The sequence below is a fragment of the Podarcis muralis genome, chromosome 7 (assembly GCF_964188315.1).
Source record: "Podarcis muralis chromosome 7, rPodMur119.hap1.1, whole genome shotgun sequence".
NCBI classification, from domain to species: Eukaryota; Metazoa; Chordata; class Lepidosauria; order Squamata; family Lacertidae; genus Podarcis; species Podarcis muralis.
Window position 1 is genome coordinate 65,686,605 of NC_135661.1, and position 23,193 is coordinate 65,709,797.

The 23,193-nt window shown below is 44.0% G+C and overlaps 1 protein-coding gene across 1 annotated transcript; it reads left to right on the forward strand.

Annotated features, from left to right (window-relative positions):
* The first annotated feature begins 156 nt into the window (after window positions 1-156).
* DHDDS (dehydrodolichyl diphosphate synthase subunit) lies at window positions 157-22,621 on the forward strand. Its single transcript, XM_028738755.2, has 9 exons — window positions 157-293; window positions 5,373-5,484; window positions 6,949-7,065; window positions 7,639-7,781; window positions 12,732-12,848; window positions 13,799-13,900; window positions 16,866-16,980; window positions 19,960-20,067; window positions 21,198-22,621. Exons 2-9 carry the CDS (start codon window positions 5,422-5,424, stop codon window positions 21,432-21,434), a joined length of 1,002 nt encoding a protein of 333 aa, XP_028594588.1. The 5' UTR covers window positions 157-293; window positions 5,373-5,421; the 3' UTR covers window positions 21,435-22,621.
* The last annotated feature ends 572 nt before the right edge of the window (window positions 22,622-23,193 follow it).

Genomic DNA, 23,193 nt, shown 5'->3' on the forward strand with positions numbered 1-23,193 from the left:
CCATCCGTTGCAGCTGCAACGCGAGCGTTCCAATTCGAATCTTTCAACGTTCGGCCAGGAGATTTCCAAACGCGCGCACGCGCACTCCCTCTTTCTCTGAGGGGCCAGGCCTTGGACTCCTCCTCCCCTCCTGCGAAGGGGCGCGCGCTCGCCGCGCACTTCCGAGACGGTGACGTAACTCGGAAGGCGGGTCGAGTCGCAGTGACATATACGGAAGGGCACGTCACGCTCCTTTGCAGAGCAGCTGCCGCCGCCGAGGCTCCAAGAGGTGCAACTTCAGACCCGGCTGGCGGGTGAGTGAGAGGAGCGCCTACTGGTCAAGCTCAGCGGGGCTTCCTTTGGAGCGACTGCCCTGTAGAGACAAACACGCAGGAGCCCTTCTTAGGCGGGAAGAAGGATCGGGGCTCTTTCTGCCCCCTGCGGTGCTTTTGGGGGTTCCAGTGCCCCCTCCGTCTTGGGAGGGACCCCTTTCAAGGTGGAGGGAAGAGAGAGGGCCCCCCTTCCAGGTCCAATGGCTTTCCTTAGTTTGTTTCCGTGGGTGACATGGTGAACCGTATGTTCATCTTTTGGAAAAGGATTCGCCTGTTGCAGTGCCAAAAGAGTTTTTGTGGTGAACGAATAAACTGCGGTGTGAGGTTTTGTGGTCTACAGCGCTGTTCCCTGGGATGGGTTTGACCCTTGATGAATCTGGTAAAGTGGGAGAATCATAGCTCAGGGGTAGAGCATCTGTCTTGCATGGGAATAGGTCCCTGGTCCAACCCCTGGTACAGGCGGAGCTGGGAGAGACTGACTCCCTTGAAACCCACTGCCAGCCAAGTGTAGACGAGCTGAACTAGGTGGCTCAATGGTCTGACTTGGTATGAGGCGGTTTTCTGGGTGCCTATGAATTGTTCCTAATTGGTCACACTGCAATCCTAAGCATGCCTACTCAGAAGTAAGTCCTGTTGAATTCAATGGACCTTTCTCCCAGGTAAGTGGGGTTAGGCTGACAGCTGAAGTCTCTTACAGGGCATGATCCTGTTGTTTTTACTCTTTCATTGATGCTACTGCTGGAGATTTATAGAACAACTCTATATGGAAAGTAATCCCCATTCTGGGTCTCACTCTGAGATAAGTGGGTATAAGTTTGCAGTTTTTCTCCCTCCCTAACCAGCCCCCCCAACAGTCCAACTATATGTAAAAAAACAACCCATGAAAGAATAACATGATCCTACATTACTCAGAAGTAAGCCCCATTTAATTGGACTTTACAGGTAAGTTCCTAGGATTACAGCATATCCTACTTCTAAGTAGATATGCATAGGGTTGAACTGTTAAGCACTTTTTCAGAAACCCTGGAACATACTAGGGAATAAGGAAGAATCTGTTCCAACTGTAAAGGGTTTCATCTTTGAGATACTTTATAGGAAGGATATAAATATTGATGATAAGTATGGTCATTCATGTGTGGTGGTTATGTGTATATTTGTTTACCTATACACAGAGAGAGAGAGCGCTAGGAAGTAGGGCCTAAGTGGGAATGTCTTGCTTCCACTCTCTTCATTTAGTTGGGCCATGAAAATGAACCTGCTTTATGATTTCTGTTTTTAAAGGTAGGGTTCCCCCTTCTCCTTCTCCTTCTCCTTCTCCTTCTCCTTCTCCTCCTTCTCCTGTCATGGGAGAGGTGACAATAATTACATCTTCCTCTTTTGATGAAATACCTTGTTTTCCCCAACACCCTCAGTAATTATGAGAAGGACGGGGGAGTTTACCGACATCTTTAGAGAAGTTCCTCCCACTACCTTTTTCATATTGCCAAATAATCCATATGGATAGACCAGGAACTTCCTGGGTGTGTTCAGAAACTCATACAAGGAATGGCTAGAGAAACTCCAAAAATATATATTTTGAAAGAGGGCTGGGCTAGAATGCTTCTTTCTGATGTGCTACTTTTCTGCATGCAAGGAGTTTTGTATCATCATTATTTGTGGGGAGGAGCAGTCAATAATGTGAAAGATCTTGCCTTGTAATCTGAAGTGGAACATTCCTAGGTTTGCCACTTCAGTGAAAACTAGGCTACATTTCTTCAAGTTTATTTTTAGACATCTTTTCCAAATGATTCTCAAAGTGGCTTTCAAGAGCAGTAAACAGAGCTAAAAAAATAAAGCAGAAACACTGATATATTGATGACTAACACCTCCATCATATTTCCAGCTGTGTTAATCTTGTTGCAGCAAGAACAACAAAGTCATGCGGCACCTTAAACAAAGTTTATGATGGCATAAGCTTTCACGGACCACAGTTTGTTTTATCAGATGCACAAAGTGTTATCCTGAGTTACAGGTGTATATAGTCTTCATATTATATTACTACTGTATAGTCATAATTATCATTATGCCACTTTTATTAGTATTAGTCACTTTTTCTCAGAAAGGAGAACATGAATTGACCTACAAATTTAAAAGCTAGTGTAAAAACAAGAGGAAAAATAACCTAAAATATTCACCTGTACAGTACAGTGGTACCTCAGGTTATATACGCTTCAGGTTACATACGCTTCAGGTTACAGACTCCACTAACCCAGAAATAGTGCTTCAGGTTAAGAACTTTGCTTCAGGATGAGAACAGAAATCGGGCTCCGGCGGCGCGGCAGCAGCAGGAGGCCCCATTAGCTAAAGTAGTACTTCAGGTTAAGAACAGTTTCAGGTTAAGTACGGACCTCCGGAACGAATTAAGTACTTAACCTGAGGTACCACTGTATTATGTATAAAACAGAAGATCCAACTCAACCCCGCTCTACTAAAAGAAGCAAAAAATTCAAGTCCACAGGTCTGGGTGAATAAAAATGTATTTGCCAGGCACCTAAAACCGATAGTGATGGTGCTAACATGCCTCTCTGGGGTGAACATTCCACAATCAGGGAGCCGCCATTATTTATTTTATGGAGTACAGCATTCCCTCCTTTTCTGCTGTGTTCTAACCCCACCTCAGCCTTTTCCTTCCACTGCCCCAGTAGCAGCCTTCCAAATAACCCCACTAAAGTTATTAGTCTGCCCAAAAACCAAATGCACACCCTATTACCTTGCTGGGGGTTGGCAGAAGAAGGATGACTAGCTTCGTCCCTCTAGCAGCAACCTACTACATTTCTGTGCTGAGTGCAGAGGAGGGACGGGGGGGCACTGCATTCCTCCTCCTACTTCATGTGGAGTTCCAGGTCTCCTATGGCTGCTGGGCAAATGTATAAAGACAAGGCACTGTCCAAGAGAAGAGAAACAGCCTTCAAACCACTGAAACAATTGTTAAGAGAGAAGGCAGAACGCCTTCTCCCCCTTTGCCCCAGTGCTGCTAGAGGGGTTGCTGTTACTGAGGGAGGAGTTATGTAACTGACATTGCAATCCAGTACATGTCTATTCAGCTACATTGAGTTCAGTGGGACTTTCCCAGGTGAGTACTGCAGAATTGCACCCTGAAACTTTCTTTTCCACAGCAACTGGTTCAATTATTGTTCCACAGCAACAATAGTCAATTAAACCGTCTTTTTCTTCAGCCTTGCTGGCTACATGAGGAATTGCTGCTTTGCTGCAGGAGTTAGTTCTGAATTCTTATTTATTTGCACATAAAGGGTGGCAAAGCTTTGTGGGCAGTACTATATAGGAGCCCATGAGCCTTGTACATGCCCATGGACTCTTGCACAATTAGCAATGCTAGTATGGCAGGGCCATCCTCTGCAGAGGTTAATTTTATTATAGGGTTTTAAAATATATTGCTCTTCCATGAAAATTGCCTTGTGTAAGAATACACAGTTGAAACAGAAATCCAAACAAACCTGAAAGCACATAGAGGCAGGTGGATCTTAAAAGCCAGGTTAATAAAAGGTAAAGGGACCCCTGACCATTAGGTCCAGTCATGACTGACTCTGGGGTTGCGGTGCTCATCTCGCTTTATTGGCCAAGGGAGCCGGCGTACAGCTTCCAGGTCATGTGGCCAGCATGACTAAGCCGCATCTGGCGAACCAGAGCAGCACACAGAAATGCCGTTTACCTTCCCGCCGGAGTGGTACCTATTTATCTACTTGCACTTTGAAGTGCTTTCAAACTGCTATGTTGGCAGGAGCAGGGACCGAGCAATGGGAGCTCACCCCGTTGCGGGGATTCCAACCGCCGACCTTCTGATCGGCAAGCCCTAGGCTCTGTGGTTATACACTGGGCCAATATTCTATCATATTACAATCAATAAAACTGCAAAGGTTCCTCCATAACTGCTGTGAAACAAGGCATGGTGACCCTGGGGCCCTCCAGATGCTGGACTCCCCATCAGCGCCAGCCGGTATAGTGAGCAGTTGGCCATGATGAGAGTTGTAGTCTAGCAACAGCTGGAGAACCAGAGAACCTTCATTCCTTCTGTTATGGATCAGTAAGATGCATGTTCATCCAAAGACGACCTTATGTCCCAAAATTCCGGTGTCTTCAGATTGTATTTTAAAACATCACTGTTCACAAAGGCATTTGATGGCTGAAAGATAACTATTCCCAGCAGTTAGTTCTAGTTGGCATCCGCCTGTCTTGGGAGACAATGGAAGAGTACACCTTTGTGGGTAAAGTCAAACCATTGGAGACTTACAGCACTCGCTGTGGCTGTACAGACCAATACGGGAGAGACATGTTTTGTTGAGTAGAGACAGATGAAATTGTCCGGTTGTGCTGCTGCAGGTGCACCACAACATTTCTTCTCTCTACTCCTCCCAGCAGTAATTCTTCCTCTGGTCATTGCTATGGATACACGACCTAATAGTGTCTCCTAATAGTGCAATTGTCTGCAAGGGATTCCCATATGGCGGGATTAATGTTGCCAGCCTCCATGTCACCTTTGCAGCCATCTTTGTAACAGAGATGGTCTGCCAACTGAGCTGGTGCCTAAAGCCAGCTCTCCATAGAGCAGGCCCTAGTGGATTCTGCCATCTTCCATTCTGTAGACGCGACCAAGCTAGTGTAGATGTCACTGAGACCAGAGTGTTGACATGCTGGGAATGTGGGCTTGGGAGAGCACATCTTTGTTTGAGTCTCTGTCCTGTCAAGTGATACCCAAAACCTTCCTGATGCAGCTCATGTAGAAGGTGTTGAAGCATCACTCCTGGCAGTTGTAAGTTGTCCACAACTCACTTCCATAAAGCAGTGTGCTCAACATGCAAGCCTGGTAGACCTTCAGTATTAACTCGAAGGATATGTGACTGTTTTTAGATGTCCTTGATGTTATTGTTCTACTATTTTGTTTCACTGCTTTGTTTCCCACTCCCACCCCCCAAATCCTGGGCTTCTTTGGGATGAAGGGCAGGATAGAAATTTAATTAATAATAAGGATGAATAAAACTTTTTTTTTCTTCCCATAACTTTCAGGCTCTCCTTTCTCTTCAACTTAAAAAAGTTTGCTTGAAAAGGGAGGACCATGTCTTGGATAAAAGAAGGAGATTTGTCCATCTTGGAGAGATTCTGTGCCAGTGTGATAAAGGTAAGTGTTATGCTGATGCTATCACTAGTTATTTGACTTGGATGCTTGCATGTGAGTGTTAGAAGTGCTGCTGCATGTATGATGCTATAGGGCTTGAAGGGTGAAGAGCTGAATCCTGCCGGCAACCCAGATCCCCTATCTTGTAGGCCATGAGATCTTCCAAAGCACCGCACATCGCGATGTCATATATGACATTTAGGTGGGCATGCTTGGTCAGAACAGCCTTATGGGCCAAATGGGGAGGCCTGGCAGGTCTCATTAAGCCCATGAGCCATAGATTCCCACCTCTGCTATAGGGGAACACCTCTGGAAATTCTGGTCCTAGAGGTTCTCCTGGAGAACCCTTTTTCTGCAGTGGCATTCCTTCTCTTGCCAGTGATCTCTCATGGGCCAGAGCTAAATATAGGTAGGGACACCCACCTCTCTCTCCCCTACCCAATAGTGTGCTGCCGAGGGGACAGACAAATTACTATTCTCTAAGTTCTGTAGTGATCACTTTCAGAACTCCGTATGTTTCCTCCCTTCAGGCTTCCCACCTGACCTGGTATTAGGCTAAGGGCCATGTATTGCCTGACCAAGAGCTGCAGGTTCCACAGCCCTGAGGATAGCTCTTTTGGCCATAGGCAGGAAGGAATTTCAGGCAGATAAGTGAGTGGGATGGTGGAGAAGGGTTGGCTGGCTCTGCCTGTCCTCTGCACCCAGCACAGAAACAATGTGGGCTCCTGCAAGGAGGACAGAACTCCCTGTTCCTCCTCCACTATTCCTCAGCAGGTTGGTGTGTGTGTGTGTGTGTGTGTGTGTGTGTGTATTTGCAGGTTGCCAACCTTTATGAGCATGTGAACAAGGCTGTCCTATGGTGCTCTTAGATCTGCCAGGATTAGGCTCTGGACCACCTGTTTTGTTCTAAAACTCAGCAGTTACTATTAAAAAAAAACCTGTAATTTGGGGGGTAGAGGTGTACTGCTGACTTCAGCTGTGTCGCTCCTGCACTCTGCACACAACTGTTATTTTCGGGCCGTTCCCCCCCCCACACACACACACTTTGTGCTCACCTTTAGGGAGTTCATGCCTTTTCCTGGTTTGGGAGGCCATTAGCAATACATTCTCATTGCGCCCCCCCTCCCTTAGCAAGTCTACCCACTCACTTCTATTGCTGTGACCTATTATTGCTACCACCCACTTGCTTGCCAGACAGAACCAGTGGGCAGACAAGCAGTGGGCAGCAGGTCTTTATTTGCTCATCCCTTCTGGGCCAGAATGAGGCACAGGTGAACAAGCAAGAATAGGAGGACCGGGTCCAGGTGGCTCTTGTTTGAATGTGGGCTGTCAGCAGGTGCCTGTTTCTCCTGACCTTTGATCTCTGCCCTGGCTCATGATACATGCTTAGGCTGAAATTGAGTTTGATTATCATTTTTCTGACAGCTTATCATTTCTCTGCTTTCTCCCCCCCCCCTTTGCATTTAGGCAGGCCCAATGCCCAAGCACATCGCCTTCATCATGGATGGCAACCGCCGTTACGCTCAAAAGCACAAAGTGAAAAAAATAGAAGGACATTCACAGGGATTTGCAAAACTAGCACAGGTGAGGAGGACCTTTTCTAGACAAGTGGCTGTTTAGGATGCAAAGGCCAAGATGGTGGCTTCAAGACTTGGTTCACATTTGCCTTGGCTAGGTCAAAATGTGTGTGTCTAATCACCCTGTTCCCTGTTCTTTTTTTCTGTCTGCCTGGCCTCAATTTCTTCCTTTTGAGGTCCAGATTAAAATTGCTGGCTTTAACCTTTACAGCCTTAAATGGCTTGGGACCAAGTTACTTTATATACAGTTTTCTCCCATCTGTACTTACCTGAACCTTAAAAGCTTCAGGGGGTTTGTTTTGGGTTCTCTGGATGAATTGAGGTGGGTAACCTCCAGGGAGAGGGCCTTTCCAGTGGTGGCACCCCAGTAGTCATTGGAGAGATCATTTGATGAGCACAAAGGGAGCAAAAACCACCTATTTAGCAGATATCCGTAAATCAAATGGGGAGAGAGGTTTGCGTGTGTTTCTGTAACCCACCCTAGAGCTATTTGATGAAGGGCGACCCAAAAACAAAAATTTAGTTTTAGTGACTAGTTTGTTGTCACTTTGGCTTTGAATAAATATCTCCTTTTCTACAGACACTGCAGTGGTGCTTGAGTCTGGGTATCCGGGAAGTCACAGTCTATGCCTTTAGTATTGAGAACTTCAAGCGATCCCAGGAAGAAGTGGAAGGCCTGATGGAGATGGCAAGGCAAAAATTTACCCGTCTTCTAGAAGAACAGTAAGCTCCTTCTTTCTAACCTTCCGCCGCAACCTGCAAGTCCAGGGCTGGGAACCTGAGACCTTCCAGTTGTCATTGGACTCCAACTTCCATCAGCCCCAGCTAGCATGGCTAATGGTCAGGGATGATGGGAGTTGTAGTCTAGCAAGATCTGGAGGGCCACAGGTTGCCCTCATTTGCTGTTAAGGAACATGATGTATTTCTGCATGCATTTAAAAGCTAGGCCTGACTTGAGTCATCACTTCTGTCACCAGCAGGAAACATTGAATTGTATTCAACTGACTTTTACTCAGAACAAACCGATTTAAATTAATGGACCTAAGTGAGTCAAAGCCGTTCATTTCAGTGGGTCCATTCTGAGTAAAAGTCAGTTGGAAAGAACCCATGAATTAATCCTGCATTAATTTTTGCCCTGGTGGGGGAAATTGCAGTAAATATACTTGATTCTAAAGTAGCTTTTATATACTTGATTCTAAAGTAGCTTTTCTGTATTGTCTAAAAGGCAAATGGTTGGAAGCAGGGTTTGGTTATTTGTTTTACATATTTATAAATTGCCATTCCCACAAATGTTCCCAAGCCAGTTTACCTAAGCAAAATATTCCTTTTATTAAAATTAAAACAAGATACCACTGAATAAAAGCAATAATAACCTATATAAGCAGCATAAAATCATTTGGTGGAGAGAGAAACAGCTTAGCAGTTTAAACAAATTAACAGGCCTGGGGAAATAGAGGTTTTTCTGCTGCCAAAAAAAGACATCAAGGTGGTTGCCAGGTAAACATCTTGGGAAATTATTCCATAATTGAGGTGCCACCACTGAAAAGGCCCCGTCTTCATTGCTTGCCTGCCACATTTCACCTAGTAATTTGGAGAAAGACCTCAGGTGAAGATCTTTAGAGTCTTGGTAGGTACATACGGAAACAAATGTCACACTAGTTGTCAGTCTCCTTAGTGACTAAAATTTTTGTATAATTCTGCAGGGAAATGGCTGAGGTTTCTGTGAACTGACAGATTAGTAACTGAGGATATGGAATATTGCTGTGCTTTAACTTATTTTTGGAACAATACCTTCCCAAAGTTTCATCCATTTATTTTATTTTCAGTATATAATTTCAAGGGCATAAGCTTTAGCAGATTAGTGTCTACTTTGTGAAGTGCCATAGTAGGCACATTGTGGGGTGATGGTGGATGGAGGTAAAGAAAATCTGGTCAACAGTGACATTGGAGGGAATTGAAATGGGAAAAACAGAGACTGTGACAATTAAAAGCTTAAATGTACATGCATGGGCCAGTTGCAAAGCAGTGTTGATCACATAAACATTAGTAGGCTAATTAACCCCTGTGGTGATAATATGAGAGCAAAAAAGAGACCTGCATCAAATTATTACAATTTTTGTGATCATTTCTAACATTTATTAATTCATAATTATAAAATTATTTACATACCATTCTCTTGCAACAAACCAGCAAATCTTTTTTTAAAAAAATGATATTTTATTGAACCGTTTTAAATTATAAAGCAATAAAGTGATACAAACAAAAAAAGGCACAAAACTCTAAAGGGGGGGGGGGATATATGAATATATACAACAATACCCTAACCCAGGGGTCTGCAACCCGCGGCTCCGGAGCTGCATGTGGCTCTTTTACACCTTTGCCGTGGCTCCGGGGCGGATACTAGCGAGGGGAGGAGGCGCATTGTGCGCCTCGACACTCCCCACTGTGGCGGGCGCTGTACTGGCTGTGATGTCACATGGGGGCGGTGCGTGCATTAGTCACGCACCGTCCCGACGTCACCTCCCCGCCCGCTGTCAGATCGCGGCTCCGGAGATATATTTGTTTTAAATGTCGCAATGGTTTTGCGGCTCCCAGTTGTTGTTTTTCTTCGGAAACGGGTCCAAGTGGCTCTTTTTGTCTTAAAGGTTGCAGACCCCTGCCCTAACCCATACATTCTTTTATAAATTTGATATTAGTCTAACACTAATGTAAATATTAATAGCCTACCACATTTTATATAAATGCATTCCAAATATTATCATTTATCCAAGCAGAGTCTACGTCTGTAAGCAGTCTGTTCATCAGTTGCAAGTGTTATCATATTATCAAAAGGAGATCATGTATCCGTATCAGTCTCTTGGCTACCATTAAATCGCATAAAATCAATTTTCGCTGTCCCATTGTTAACTTCCTGCAACAAATTAAGCTAAGAAAGCTGGAGGTATAATATTTATAGGTATATTATTCATGTTTCTGCATATTTTTGCACTACGAAATAAAATAAAACTAGCCTGAGCTTTTAGAGGTCTTCCTGTGAATAGCTGCTGCTTGACTGTATTACAGCTGTTAGTGGGACCAGGATAAAAAGAGAAATGTGGTTGTGTTTTGAATTTTACAGGGTCAAATAGACCATTAGTGTATATTGACAGAGCAGCAGAAAGAAACTAGAGTAGTGGGTACTTACTGGGTTCTTTTCAGTTCTGTGCTGGACTATGGAGAGTTTGGAGGATTATTCCACATCCTTGTGCTATTATCCGGATGAAAATGGCCATTAGGAATCGAGTTTCCACAGGCCGCAACAATGCCTGCTTTCTCAAACACACAGTTGACCTGAAGAAATACTAGACAGAAGGTCCTCTAGAGATGATGCTGGACTCTCAGTTCCCTCAGCCCCAACCATTGGTGCCCACATGGCCTCTGGGTATGGTCTGAAAATACATGAGGACCACCATCTTGCAGATTTTGAGCAAGGCTCTGATCAGTGCCTGGGTGGATAACCACCTGAGAACCTCATGTATGCCATGAGAAAAGAAAGTTGGGGTTTAAATAAATCTGGAGGGGGACAGGCTTTCCGACCTGTTACTGTTATTGTTATCATCATCATTTAATAATAAAATTTATATACTGTCCTTCATCAAAAGATCTCAGGGCGGTTCACATAATAAAATACAAAATAAAACACAAGTAAATAATTAAACCAAAGTTATTTATCATTGAGATGAGGGTAGCATGATGGTTAAGAGAATGAGCTGTGAACAAGGATATCCCCAGATTAGTCAGCTGCCATGAATTCAGTGGGTGGTTTGGGGGCAAGCTCCAAACCCCATTCCCATTGCTGTTTATATAGGGATAATCGCTGTAACCTACTCCACAAGATTGTGCATAAGGATTACAGAATAATTGTATGTGGAATGTAAGAAAAATGTCATATGATAGCTATTACATGAATTATAAAGTATGTTTCATACTGTCCTGTCCTGTACTTGAAGTGAAACTTCAGAGTTTGCCAATTCCTGACTGGTTAACTATGGGAAGAAAGGTTGTTAGGACTGGAATTATTAACCCAACTGGCTGTAACCTGCTAGCTGGTATATAATTTACATTGGGAAAAGTGGCTGGGGAAACCCAGCCAGATGGGCGGGGTATAAATAATAAATTATTATTATTATTATTATTATTATTATTATTATTATTATTATTTATTGGGAATTTTTATATTTTCAAATTATCTGTTGGTATAAAGCAACAGATAAGATAAGAGGGACAGCCAGTAAAGGAAGTAAACAGAAACCCAAACAGCACTCTTGGAGCTTCAGTGTGTGTCCTTCCTCTGAAGTGAAACAATTAAGGTGCTTAATGTGTATATTAAATTGTCTAGAATCTTGGGGGAGCTGCTCCAATTTAGACCAAGATGAAAGTAAATATAATTCTAGTCTAGGGTGGGTATGAACGGCCTTCTTCCTACTGTAGCGTAAACCTGATTATATGATTTTTTTCTCAGGTTACGTCTAAGAAGAGTGGGCATTCAGTTGGGACCCTGAAAGCAATAATTTTTATTGGGGCTCTTAGCCAGTGGAGCCTGGCAGTGGCAGGATTGAGCACCTTTGCCTTCCACCCTAGGCTGAAGCAAAGTGCAACTGTGTAGATACCCTGGTCCCCTCTTGTAAAAGTCAGTAGACTAAATTAATTAATGTTTTCCCATGCAATGGGTTTGAAAAACCAACACCCACACAATACACTTCATTGCTGTTCATTCACAGCTCATTAAAGTACAGTGGAACCTTGGTTCTTAAACTTAATCCATTCTGGAAGTCCATTCCAAAACCAAAACGTTCCAAAACCAAGGCACGCTTTCCTGTAGAAAGTAATGCAGAATGGATTAATCCGTTCCTGACTTTTAAAAACAACCCCTGAAACAGCAATTTAACATGAATTTTACTATCTAACGGGACCATTGATCCATAAAATGAAAGCAATAAACAATGTACTGCAGTCACACAATCAATCAGTCAATCAATCAATCAATCAATCAATAGCTGAACTGGGTTCCACACAGTCACAAAAACAAAACAAAAAAGAGCCACAAAAATGCAAAATAAATAGCAAAAACAGACAGACCTCAGTGTAACACTCAAAATGGAAGTGTGGCACTCAAATCAGAATCGTAACACTCAAAAAAGAAGTGTGGCACTCAAATCGTCAGCATAACACTCAAATAGTCAGCATAACACTCAAAACGGAGCATGTTCTGCTTCCGAAAAATGTTCGCAAACTGAAACACTTACTTCCAGGTTTGCAGTGTTTGGGTTCCAATTTGTTTGAGTACCGAGGCGTTTGAGAACCAAGTTACCACTGTAAGCTGAAATCACGGCTGCTGGATGATATAGTAAACATCTTTGGAGCTTTTGGCAGGACAGTTTCAAATGTGTTGCTGCCTTGTCATTGTTCACGTGGCCCCAGATCCAACTCTTGCTTACGTGGAAAACCCTTGTGACTTGTATTCTTCTCTCCCCCACTCCTCCATGTGTCATGTTGCAAGATGTAAGCAGAATCTCTGAATAACTGAGTGGTGGTTAATATTGACTGTATACTGTATGTGCTGGCATTGCTGGGGTTTGTCTTGTCTGTTGTGTTAGTCAGATTCCTCCATCCTCTTCCTCTTCTCCCTTTTAGGGAGAACTTGGAGAGACATGGTGTGTGTGTTCGTATCCTCGGGGACCTGCCCCTCCTGCCGAAAGATATCCAGGAACTAATTGCCAAAGTTGTGCTGGCAACGAGGCACTACAACACGTGAGTCCTGTTGCAAAGTCTTGCCATTTTAAAACATGGTTTTTACTGGAGTCGTCACAAGACCATAAAAGCAAACAGAACATCAGTAGGGGCATGTTTGTCAGATGTTTGAACAAAAACCAAGTGATCATTCATTACTCTCATTGTGCATGTCTGTATTTAATGTCGAAATGGGGGAGGGAGGTATTAAGACAGGCCACTCCCTGTACATAATCTCTCTGCAATTGTATCAGAAACCCTGGGCCTGTCCATATCTTGGCTTTGTGTGGATTATGAACCCTTTGTGCTTCCTTTAATTGTGTAGTAGTAGTAATAATAATGGACGCGGGTGGCGCTGTGGGTAAAAGCCTCAGCGCCTAGGGCTTGCCGATCGAAAGGTCAGCGGTTCGAATCCCCGCAGCGGGGTGCGCTCCCGCTGCTCGGTCCCAGCGCCTGCCAACCTAGCAGTTCGAAAGCACTCCCGGGTGCAAGTAGATAAATAGGGACCGCTTACCAGCGGGAAGGTAAACGGCGTTCCGTGTGCTGTGCTGGCTCGCCAGATGCAGCTTTGTCACGCTGGCCACGTGACCCGGAAGGGTCTCCGGACAACGCTGGCCCCTGGCCTCTTGAGTGAGATGGGCGCACAACCCCAGAGTCTGTCAAGACTGGCCCGTATGGGCAGGGGTACCTTTACCTTTACCTTAGTAATAATAATAAGAAGAAGAATAATTTTATTATTTATACCCCACCCATCTGACTGAGTTTCCTCAGCCACTCTGAGCGGCTTACAGAATATATAAAATAGAATAAAGCATCAAACATTAAAAACTTCCTTTCAGCTTCCTTTTAGGAGGAGATTCAGAATAGACTATCATTTTAATTGGATGAACTCAAGTTCAGGTATGATAAGAGAGGGAGGAAAACTTCCTTAACACCGTGCGTCATTTTTCTTCTCTCTTTATTTTTAAAAGGTGTTATTTGAACATTTGTATTGCATACACATCAAGACAAGAGATTAGCAATGCGGTGAAAGAGCTGGCTTGGGGGGTCGAAGAAGGACTGCTTCAACCCAGGTAACCTTGCATGTTTGATTTCCGCAATGGGGCTGCTGCGGAAGCATCCACTCTGTGGCATGCCATCTTCAGTCCCAGGTTGAGCTCTGTTCCTTAGGCTGGGCAGAAGGAGCTGGATCGTCCTAGTGCTGACTATCTGGCCCTTGTGCCCACATGAAGCCAGATTTTCCCATCCCCCACCCCCATGCTGCTGCTACCGCCACTCCTTGGAGCACATTCCTGTACACTGATTGGCTGGCCATTGTGTCAATCATGAAGAGCAGTTTTCAAAGCATGAAAACCTTAAAAAAAAAAAACACACGAAAAAACACCAGCAACCTTAAAGCACTAAGCAAACATTGGAGGGCATAAATATGCAAGGCTCTTGGAAATGCAAACAAAGCATTCGTGAAATCCGAAGCCTCAGCGGAAGGGCAAGCTGGCAGTCAGGACTTGAGTCGCAGGCTCTACCTGTGCTGCTTAGGGAAAGGCTGGGGAAAGCAAAGCTGATGCTGCAGGAGGAAAGCTCATGCCGGTTACAGTTTTCCAGTCTGTTTGTACACAGCCATAATCATACTTTCGCACGGCTAGCCTACATGATGCCCTCCAGGTGTTTCTGGACTTCAACTCCCATCAGTCCCTACCAGCATGGCCAGCAGTCAGAGATAATGGGATTGTAGTCCACCAGCATCACGCTGACTTACTCCCCGTGTCCTACGCCTCTTCCTCGTCTACATTCTCCACTGCAACTGTCTGGGCCTTCCCACAGAAGTCCAATGCCATTCTGAAACCCCTTAAATGTTCTTAGAGAAGCAGTGGTGGATCTTGGGGTCTCAAATTTCAGCAGTGCCCTGGGTGATGCCAAATTTCGGCACCCCTCCACCTCTCACACTCCATTCTAAATCATAGTTGCAGGGCCCTGAGGCCTGCGCCAGTGCGACCAAACCTCTTGAGAGAAGTCACGTGTACTAAAAATCAGTGTGCCACCTTTCCGTCCCAAATACCTGCCCATATAGCTTTTTTAAAACCAAGCAAAACTATTTGAAAAACAAAACAAACACATAGCAAGAAAATGCTACAACAAGCAGCATGAAACAGACCGTTGGGTACTCAATAGGAGGTTGCTAAGCAGTGCTGGGGACATGTCCCAGGCTGCACCCCTTCCTAAGCCATACAAGTCTTGAGAGCCACTAAGAGGCCTGGAGGGGGCTGCGTTTGGCCTCAGGGCTGAGGTTCCCCATCCTTTCTCTAAATGAAAACTGATTTTCAGCTATTCAAGCCTCAAATCCTCATAAGACCCCCTCCTAGCGGTTTCCTATAGCTCATGGGGGACAGAATGGAACTCGGCAGCACAGTTGCTTCAGGGCCAAGTGAAAGTCCCTCAGTGCTACATTCTGGAAGTGGTCCTGCAGATGGGACTGGAACTACCACAATACTCCACCTCTTGACTTCCATCTCACAGAGCCCCTTCAGGAGGGGATAGCATTGTGGAGTGTATTGAAAGCTGCTGACTGATCAGTGTCACCCGGGAATGTCTTACATTCTACACCCACCACCTGGGCACAGTTGCAAAACTACTATTTTGCGGGATGGAGGACCATTGGGATGCAGTGGGGGCTTCTCCACATACAAAAGTATTCTGGTCATTGAGACCCATAGGAATTTTTACATCAGTGGAGCAGGACCACCTTAGCAGTGGTGCCGTTCTTGTGGATTTTGCTCCTCAAGAGGCTCACCACATGCCATCCTCCTGTGCTAGCCTTGTATTTTAAGCACGAGTCTGGTAGCCATAGGTGATATGGATTTGCATGTAGGCAAGCACATGGAGTTCCATTTAGGCAAATGTGGACTGGGGAAGGAGGAGGAGCACCTCCACACCTGGCACAGAAACCCAAGAAACCAAATCAGGCTGAAAGAGGATGAGCAGAATTCTCCATCTCTCTCTGCCAGCCCCCAGGAGGCTGGTGACACAGTCTGCATGCTAGTTACTCTTATTCACAAGGCTTTTCCATGCACTGAGCTGGTTCTTTAGAACTTCCCTGTTCTTTCAAGTCTCTGGAGGGCGTGAGGACAAAACACAAGTGGATTTATTTTAGGTTTATGAGCTTACAGATGTCATGGTCTTAAATGCTGGTACACTTTGTATTGCCTTTTTGTGTTTGTGGTTGTAACTGTGTTACATTTCTTCTTCACCTATTTGGTGCATTCTTCTCTGGTGGAAAAGTAGTATTGAAACGAGAAAGAAAAATAAGTGCCATAAACAAAGAATGGGCAATTAGGCATAGTGCTAGTATAGATTCAAGAGTTGTTTGTTTTTTTATTTGGAGTTTAGAAACTCCAAATAAAGGGCACATCTCCCTTGTGCCCTTTAGAATCTGCTCCACACTTTAGAAACAATAATAAAATGAGTCTGATCGTATATGAAACATGTTTATCAAATGTATCTTGTGCCAGTTTACTCCTTAGCACCCAAAGCAAGTTCAAACAAAGTCCTCAGTGCTTTCAGAAAAATGCTTGGAATTTGCTTCTTGGGGAAGGCAGTTTCCTAAGTGGGTAGGCCATGCTGCTCTCTGTGCCCTCCTTTTCTTCTTTAAGGAGATTGGCACTCGGATGGAATCATTTAAAGTTAAGATCCAGAGGTGCAGAAATAAGCACATGGTGCCGTCTTTCTAGTCTTCATGGCTAGGAGCCTCACCACTGCCTCCTAGCCATGATGATGAGTGTAGGCTACCCCTGAATTCAGAGACAGTAAACCTCTGGATACCAGTTGGAGGAGCGACAGCAGGTGAGGGTTGATACCCATGTGTACCACTTATGGAGTTTTGCCATAGGCATATGCATGGCTGCAGTGTGTGCAGTGGAGGATGCTGGAATAAGTGGGCCTCTTCTTCTTTGCCTGATCCAGAAGGTCTTCATGGTCCACCTAATGTGCATTCCACTTTGTAGATAAACATTGCCTCCCTAATTTAAGTTTTGTGTCTCTTAGTGATGTATCAGAGTCGCTGATCGACAAGTGCCTGTATACCTGTAAATCTCCTCATCCAGACATCCTAATAAGGACTTCCGGAGAAGTCAGACTTAGCGATTTCATGCTCTGGCAGGTAACAGTGAACTGAAATTACCCATGAGGTTGGAAGAGTGAGATCCACCTCTTCTGCTCTGCTTGGTCTTGTTTAGAAATAATTTAGCACTTTGGCTCTGGGGATTTTGTTGTACGGTTTCAGGAAAGATTTTGCGTTTCAGCTTTGGGGGTGGAATCTGAATCTCTCTTCATTAAACCATTAGAATAAAAATACAATCGAAGATATACAGTCCTGCATCACGTACTGGAATTCCAGTGTGAACAAAGGAGCTGTCAGATCAGGGCTAAATGTTGAGAGTCAATGTCAAGCTTTAAAAACAATAAAGCCACTCCTACGGGCTCCAAAAATCTTGTTCAGATATAAAACTGATGTTGCATAAATGACTGGGTCATGCCTCAAATAAGTCTTCTGAAACAAAAATGTACTTAGTAGGCGCCTAGGCAGCTTGATGCTGGTGACTGATTTCGGCTGGGAACTGATTCCAGAGAAATGGAACTGCAGAACCAAAAGTCTGGTTTCTAGTGCAAGTTAAGGCATATGGTACTCTCAACACTATTGCATCTGAGAAGAGCAGTAGCTTGGTAGGGCTATATTGGGCAAGGGTCTCCCTTCCAGATCAAGTTTCTTAGGACTTAGAATGCTAAAAGCAAAACCTTGAACTGTAACACTAGCTAGTGCAGCTCCCTCAGCAGAGGTGTTTTATGGTTTCAATAGAATACTTCAACAACCAACCTAGCTGCTGCATTCTGCACTAGCTGCAGCTTCTGGATTAAGCTGCATGCAGGTGCCAGTCCTAAGCCATGGATATGCCTCTGAATATCTGTTGCTGGGAGGTTTGTGGACTTCCTAGTTGGCCACTCTGAGAACAAGATGCTAAACTAGATGGGCTTTTGGTCTGATCCAACAGAGCTCTTCTTCTGATACTGCTAACATTACAGCAGGAGTGGCCAGCCTATGGCCCTCCAGATGCCATTGAAGTCCAGCTCCCAACAGCCCCACCTTGAGTGGTCAAGGACAATGGCACTATACCCCAGCAGTGTCTGGAAGGCCGCAGGTTAGCTGCCCCTGAATTACAGCTTTTCGTTTTATGCTAAAGCATGAAATATAAATGGAGAAATTTCCTTTCAGGATTCCCCCTTTGATTTCCATGTCCCATTTGCTAAGGGACCTCTTCACCCCATATATCCCTAGCTGGCAACTGCACCCCTCAGCTGGAGAATTCTGGGAGTACCACATGTCCCAGAGGTGCACTTAGCCTGTACCTAGAACCTGGGCTTTGAGTCTTGCAGCTACAGCCTTCTGGAATCGGTTATCAGCTGAGATTAAACAGGCACCTATCATTTTGATGTTTAGGAGGCTAGTGAATTGTGTAGGTTGAATGTGAAGCAAGTGCAGCACTCACCCTGCTTTGCAAATGCCAGGGTCATTCTACCTGCTGGTTTCCTGCAACATGATCCTTTTTCCAGCAGAAAAGGAGGGGTGTGCTTTGCTACAAAAAGGACTGCAAGAAGCAGGCCTGCAAGAATCTGTGCTCTTTGGCCTGCATTAGAGTTGGCTAACCTTTTCCAGGCAGAGGGCCACATGGACCCCATGGTTGTCCAGGAGGTATGGCCAAAGTGGGAAAATGTGCACAACAAGAACTGTAGTTCTCAAGGCTGCCTTCCAAAACATTTCCCCCATAATGTTGTTTTGTTATTTTTATTGTAACATAAAAAGTGTTACTAGCAAACAAAAGTTCAGTAGCAGGGTATCACATCATACTATACAGAAAACAAGCAAGCAAACAAAAAAAGGATAAGAGGAAGAAATGGTAACACACCAGTCTAAATTGAGGCATCCATATTTCCTGAGCTGGCATGGATGGTGAATGTTGGTCATCTAAGTCCAAAGCTTGCGAAATAAAATCCCACCAGAAATAAAATCCCACCAGCAATCTGGATCATCCATCCCTCTGGATAAACAGTGTTATCCCCACCACCACCCCTCCCTGCAATAGCTGAAGTCCATATGTTCTTAAACCATCCTGGTTGCAGTTAGCATCCATGCCAAAGGTTGTTTAGAGCAACAAGCCTTCATGTTAACAGTCATCCTGTTCCGTAAAGACAATTGTGGGGAAGCTTGTACGGGTGATTTAATTATTTTAGATATTTCTAGATAAAGTTGAGACTATTCAAAACCATTGTTATAAGTAAGTGTTAAAGTCATTGTTTTAAAATGGACCAATTGAACTGGGGTGGGGGTGGCTTGGAGGGACACAAGCCATTTGTCATCACAATAGTACGGTGAGGGACCTACATGAGCTGTTGGGGTGGAGAGAGGAGAGGATTTTTTAATTTCTTCTTTTATGGAGAAATTTGGAGGGAGCCACAAATATCTTTTGGTATCACAGCAGGGAGCCCACTGGAGTGTGTGTGTGTGTGTGTGTGTGTGTGTGAGAGAGAGAGAGAGAGAGAGAGAGAGAGAGAGAGAGAGAGTGTTAGAGTAGACCACAGGTTGTCACCTCAGGCATACATCCTTAGAGCTCAATGCCCTTCCTTCTCCTACCCCCACCCAAAAAAACCCAAAAAACTTTTTAGAGGTGTAGTGTTGGACTGATCATGCTCCCTTCGCTGCCAAAAGGATATTGAGGTGCAATGGCAATTGGTATTGGATGTGCACACTCTAGAATGAGTCCTCACAGCCTCAGTCCTTTCAGCAGCAGTGGTGCAACGGGGAAGTCACTTTTCATGACTGCAAAGGTCCTAGTGCAGAGCTAAACACCTCTCTGCCCTGTTTTCACATTCTTATAGTGGAATTTTGAGGTTACAGGATTCCAGCATGGTCCAAAGTATCTGCACATAACCCATGCAATCAATGAATAGGAATGTATGTAGCATATGGATGAAAGGCCTTTTGTGGGTTTGTGCTAAAATAATTTCACTGGCCAACGTTGCTTGACTCTGTGGTGTTCTTCCCTCTGCAGGCTGCCTGTTAAACTCCTTGTCTTTCTTCCTGCAGACATCTCATACATGCTTGGTTTTCCAGTCTGTCTTGTGGCCAGATTACTCCTTCTGGAACTTGTGGGAGGCTGTCCTTCAGTTCCAGATGAACTACAATGCTCTGCAGGTAACACCCAGAGGGCACAAATCTGAGGCAAATCTGGCAAACCCAGAACTCCCCACCAACATATTATGAATGTTAACTGACTTTCTTAAGACTTAAAAGACTGGGAATTGTGCCAGTTTTTTAAAAAGAAAAAAAAAACCTTATTGCTTTAAAAGCAAGCATTCCCCATCTCAACTGTAACACCTGAGCAAAAATTCTTTGCATCTCATGTCATTTATATATTCACGGGCTGAACACAAGATTTAATAAATAAGAATAATATAATAATAGGTCCCAATTTCTGGAGATCAAATTTTGAGTAGGATTTAGTGAGGTCCTCCTAGTTTGTTTTATGGGTAGACCGTAGAATTAGTTCAAAGCTGGTAAAAATAAGTTTCCTAATACCAAAATGGTTAAATATATGACATCATCATAAAAGGTAACTAAGCCCAAATGTGCCCCTAGTGAAAATGGTATTAGGTGATCTAGAAACAGATTTAGACATTGGGTGATGTTCAGTGTTCATCATATGCAGAACAGACCTATTGAAATGGTTCTGATAGCTTTTCCATTGTGGGTAGATTTTAAAGTGGGTCAGATGTCTTCTTCTGTTTCAGTTAAATACTAGTCAAAAATCAGAAGTGCAGAAATATTTGATAGTCACCAAATACACTGAATTTTTGCATGTGGCAAGACAAATGCATTTCCATAGAATGGAATGCAATTGCTTGGTGAGAGTGTGTATGGAAGAAAAATAATTTTAGGAAGAGGGAGCAAACTCTAACTTTGAGAAGCATCAGGGATTGGGTGTTGTTTGTTTGTTTGTTTGCTTGCTTGCTTGCTTGCTTGCTTGCTTGCTTGCTTGCTTGCTTGCTTGCTTTTGGGAGCTGTTGCATGGAGAGATGGAGAGGCATTTGGGAACCAAACAGAAGCAAATTTCTCCAGCAATTTTTGCTTCTCTATTCCAGGGAAGCCAGTGAGATACTTCAAAGATGTTAAGGCACACCACTCTCATCAACCTTGACCAAGTGGCCATGCTGGCTGGGGCTGATGGGAGTTGTAGTCCCGCAAACATCTGGGCGGCACCACATTGACTCTCCCCCTATTGACTTGCTTCATTTTTCACCAACTTATATGCCATTTCTTTTCAGAAAGCCAGGGATTTGTACATGGAAGAAAGGAAGTGGCAGCAGATGGAAAATGACAAGATCTGTGTGCTGGAGAAGCTGAAAGAGGAAGGTTCTGCATCCTGTACAGATGCGCAGAGACGGCGGACTCTCCTCCAGGAATGCAGAGCTAAACGGGAAGAGAGAATCCAGAGTTTTTTGCAAGCCCTGGAGAATAAGCACATGGACTTCCTAGAAAAACTGAGTATGGCATCAGCATGACAAAAAGGAACTTGCAGGGCCAGGAGTCAGGTGCAGGAGAGGAAGGACATGAATCAAGTTACAAACAGTTCAACTGCTGCCAGTGGTCTTCACTTGTTAATGGGAATGTAAAGTTTTGTTTCCCTTTGTGTTCTCAGTAGACATATACAAGACTTTACCACCTATGTTTCTGGTTGTTATTCAAGCTTTGGTTGGGGATGACGGTGTCTGAAATAAGTTTATGCTTATGTGGGTTTATAAAGGTAACCAAACAAAGAGGACAAGCTTGAGTAGATGTTCTTGGGAAGGTCTGTCCTTGTTTCACTCCCTCTTCCCAAACTGCAGTGTTTCGGTGCCTCAGCTAAACAAGTTTCCTTAAACTTCTTCGAACTCTGAAAAGTTGCTTGCCGTGCAGGGAGGGGTGCAGTTGGGGAAAGTGGACAAGGACCCTGTTTGCATGCACACAGACAAATGGGTGTCTAGTTCTAGATGGGCTTTTTGATGCCTAATTAGAAGACTGGCTGTCCCATTAAATAAAAATAAAAATTCTCGTCTCAATTTTCTGTGTGTGGCCAGAAACAATAGAATTGCCCTAATTTGGTGAACCTGCGTACTTGTGAGGCTCTACAAGGAAACATACATTGCCTGCCCCAGAATTATTTTGGCATTGTGGTACATAAATTAATAAAAACTAGAGTGGGAGAATGTTCTTTCTGCTTGGCTCTGTATGTGCTACAGAGCTTTGGGCACTCCAGTTTGCTGGAGGTGTATCTAATACAGCATACTCTGCTGTCTCTCTGTGTGTGGTTTTTTTAAGTGTTTTACTTTCAGATGGCACCAGAAAATGTCATTATTTAAAAATAAAAAACTTGCAGATTCAGCATGCTGGATACAGCTGTGAAGAGGCTGATTAAGGCATCAAGCCATGAATAAAGCAATTTTTGGGGGGAGACAACAAATTTTAAAAATAAGCTGAATATTATTAAAAGTTTCTATTCTAACGCTATGTGAATCCAAAGAAGAAATGTGCAGTTTAATTATCTTTTTAAAAAATGGTGAGGATGAGCCAATTGTCAGAGAACCGATACTGTAAATCATCAAACCATTTAAGAATTGTGTCCTTTTTCGATGCAAGTAGTTAAGGATATATACAGAAATACATGGTGACCAATAAATTATGGGAACTTTGTTCTCATACAGTGGCTTTACCTGCTGTTAGAAGCTGAATCTTTATAGCTTTTATGATGTCTGAAACAGCTGTTTTAAGAAAGACCTCAAATTCTAAAGGGAATGTCTTTCCTGTTTCTTGAACAGGGCATGCACATAACCTCCCAGCCATGTGTTCTCTTTTCAGAGGTGGGAAAGAATATTTATTAGTAAATGTTTCTTCTGCATTAAAAACTTACAATCAATAAGTTGAAAAACGTGAATGGTTGGTTCTGTGGGAAACAAGAGGTCCAACATCCTTAATGAAGGTGTTTCTTTGTCTACATGGTTTAGAAGTAGCTGTTGGCACACCAGTCCAAACCCGATCAGAGGTGGGCAGCCTCCAGTGCATGGGTCAGTTTTGGTGCTTCAGGGAATCCAATTTGGTTTGTGGTGCCATTTCCTCCAAAAATCACAACCATGTGTCCATCATGGGCTTTTTAAAAATCCTGCTGGGTGTTACTTCACCAGTGCATTTCCTATGGGGAACATGCTTCCATAGCAGACTCCTGCAGTGAGCCTGACTGAACCCTGAGTAGGTGAGCAGAGAGTTCAATCCTACTTGGTGCTTCAC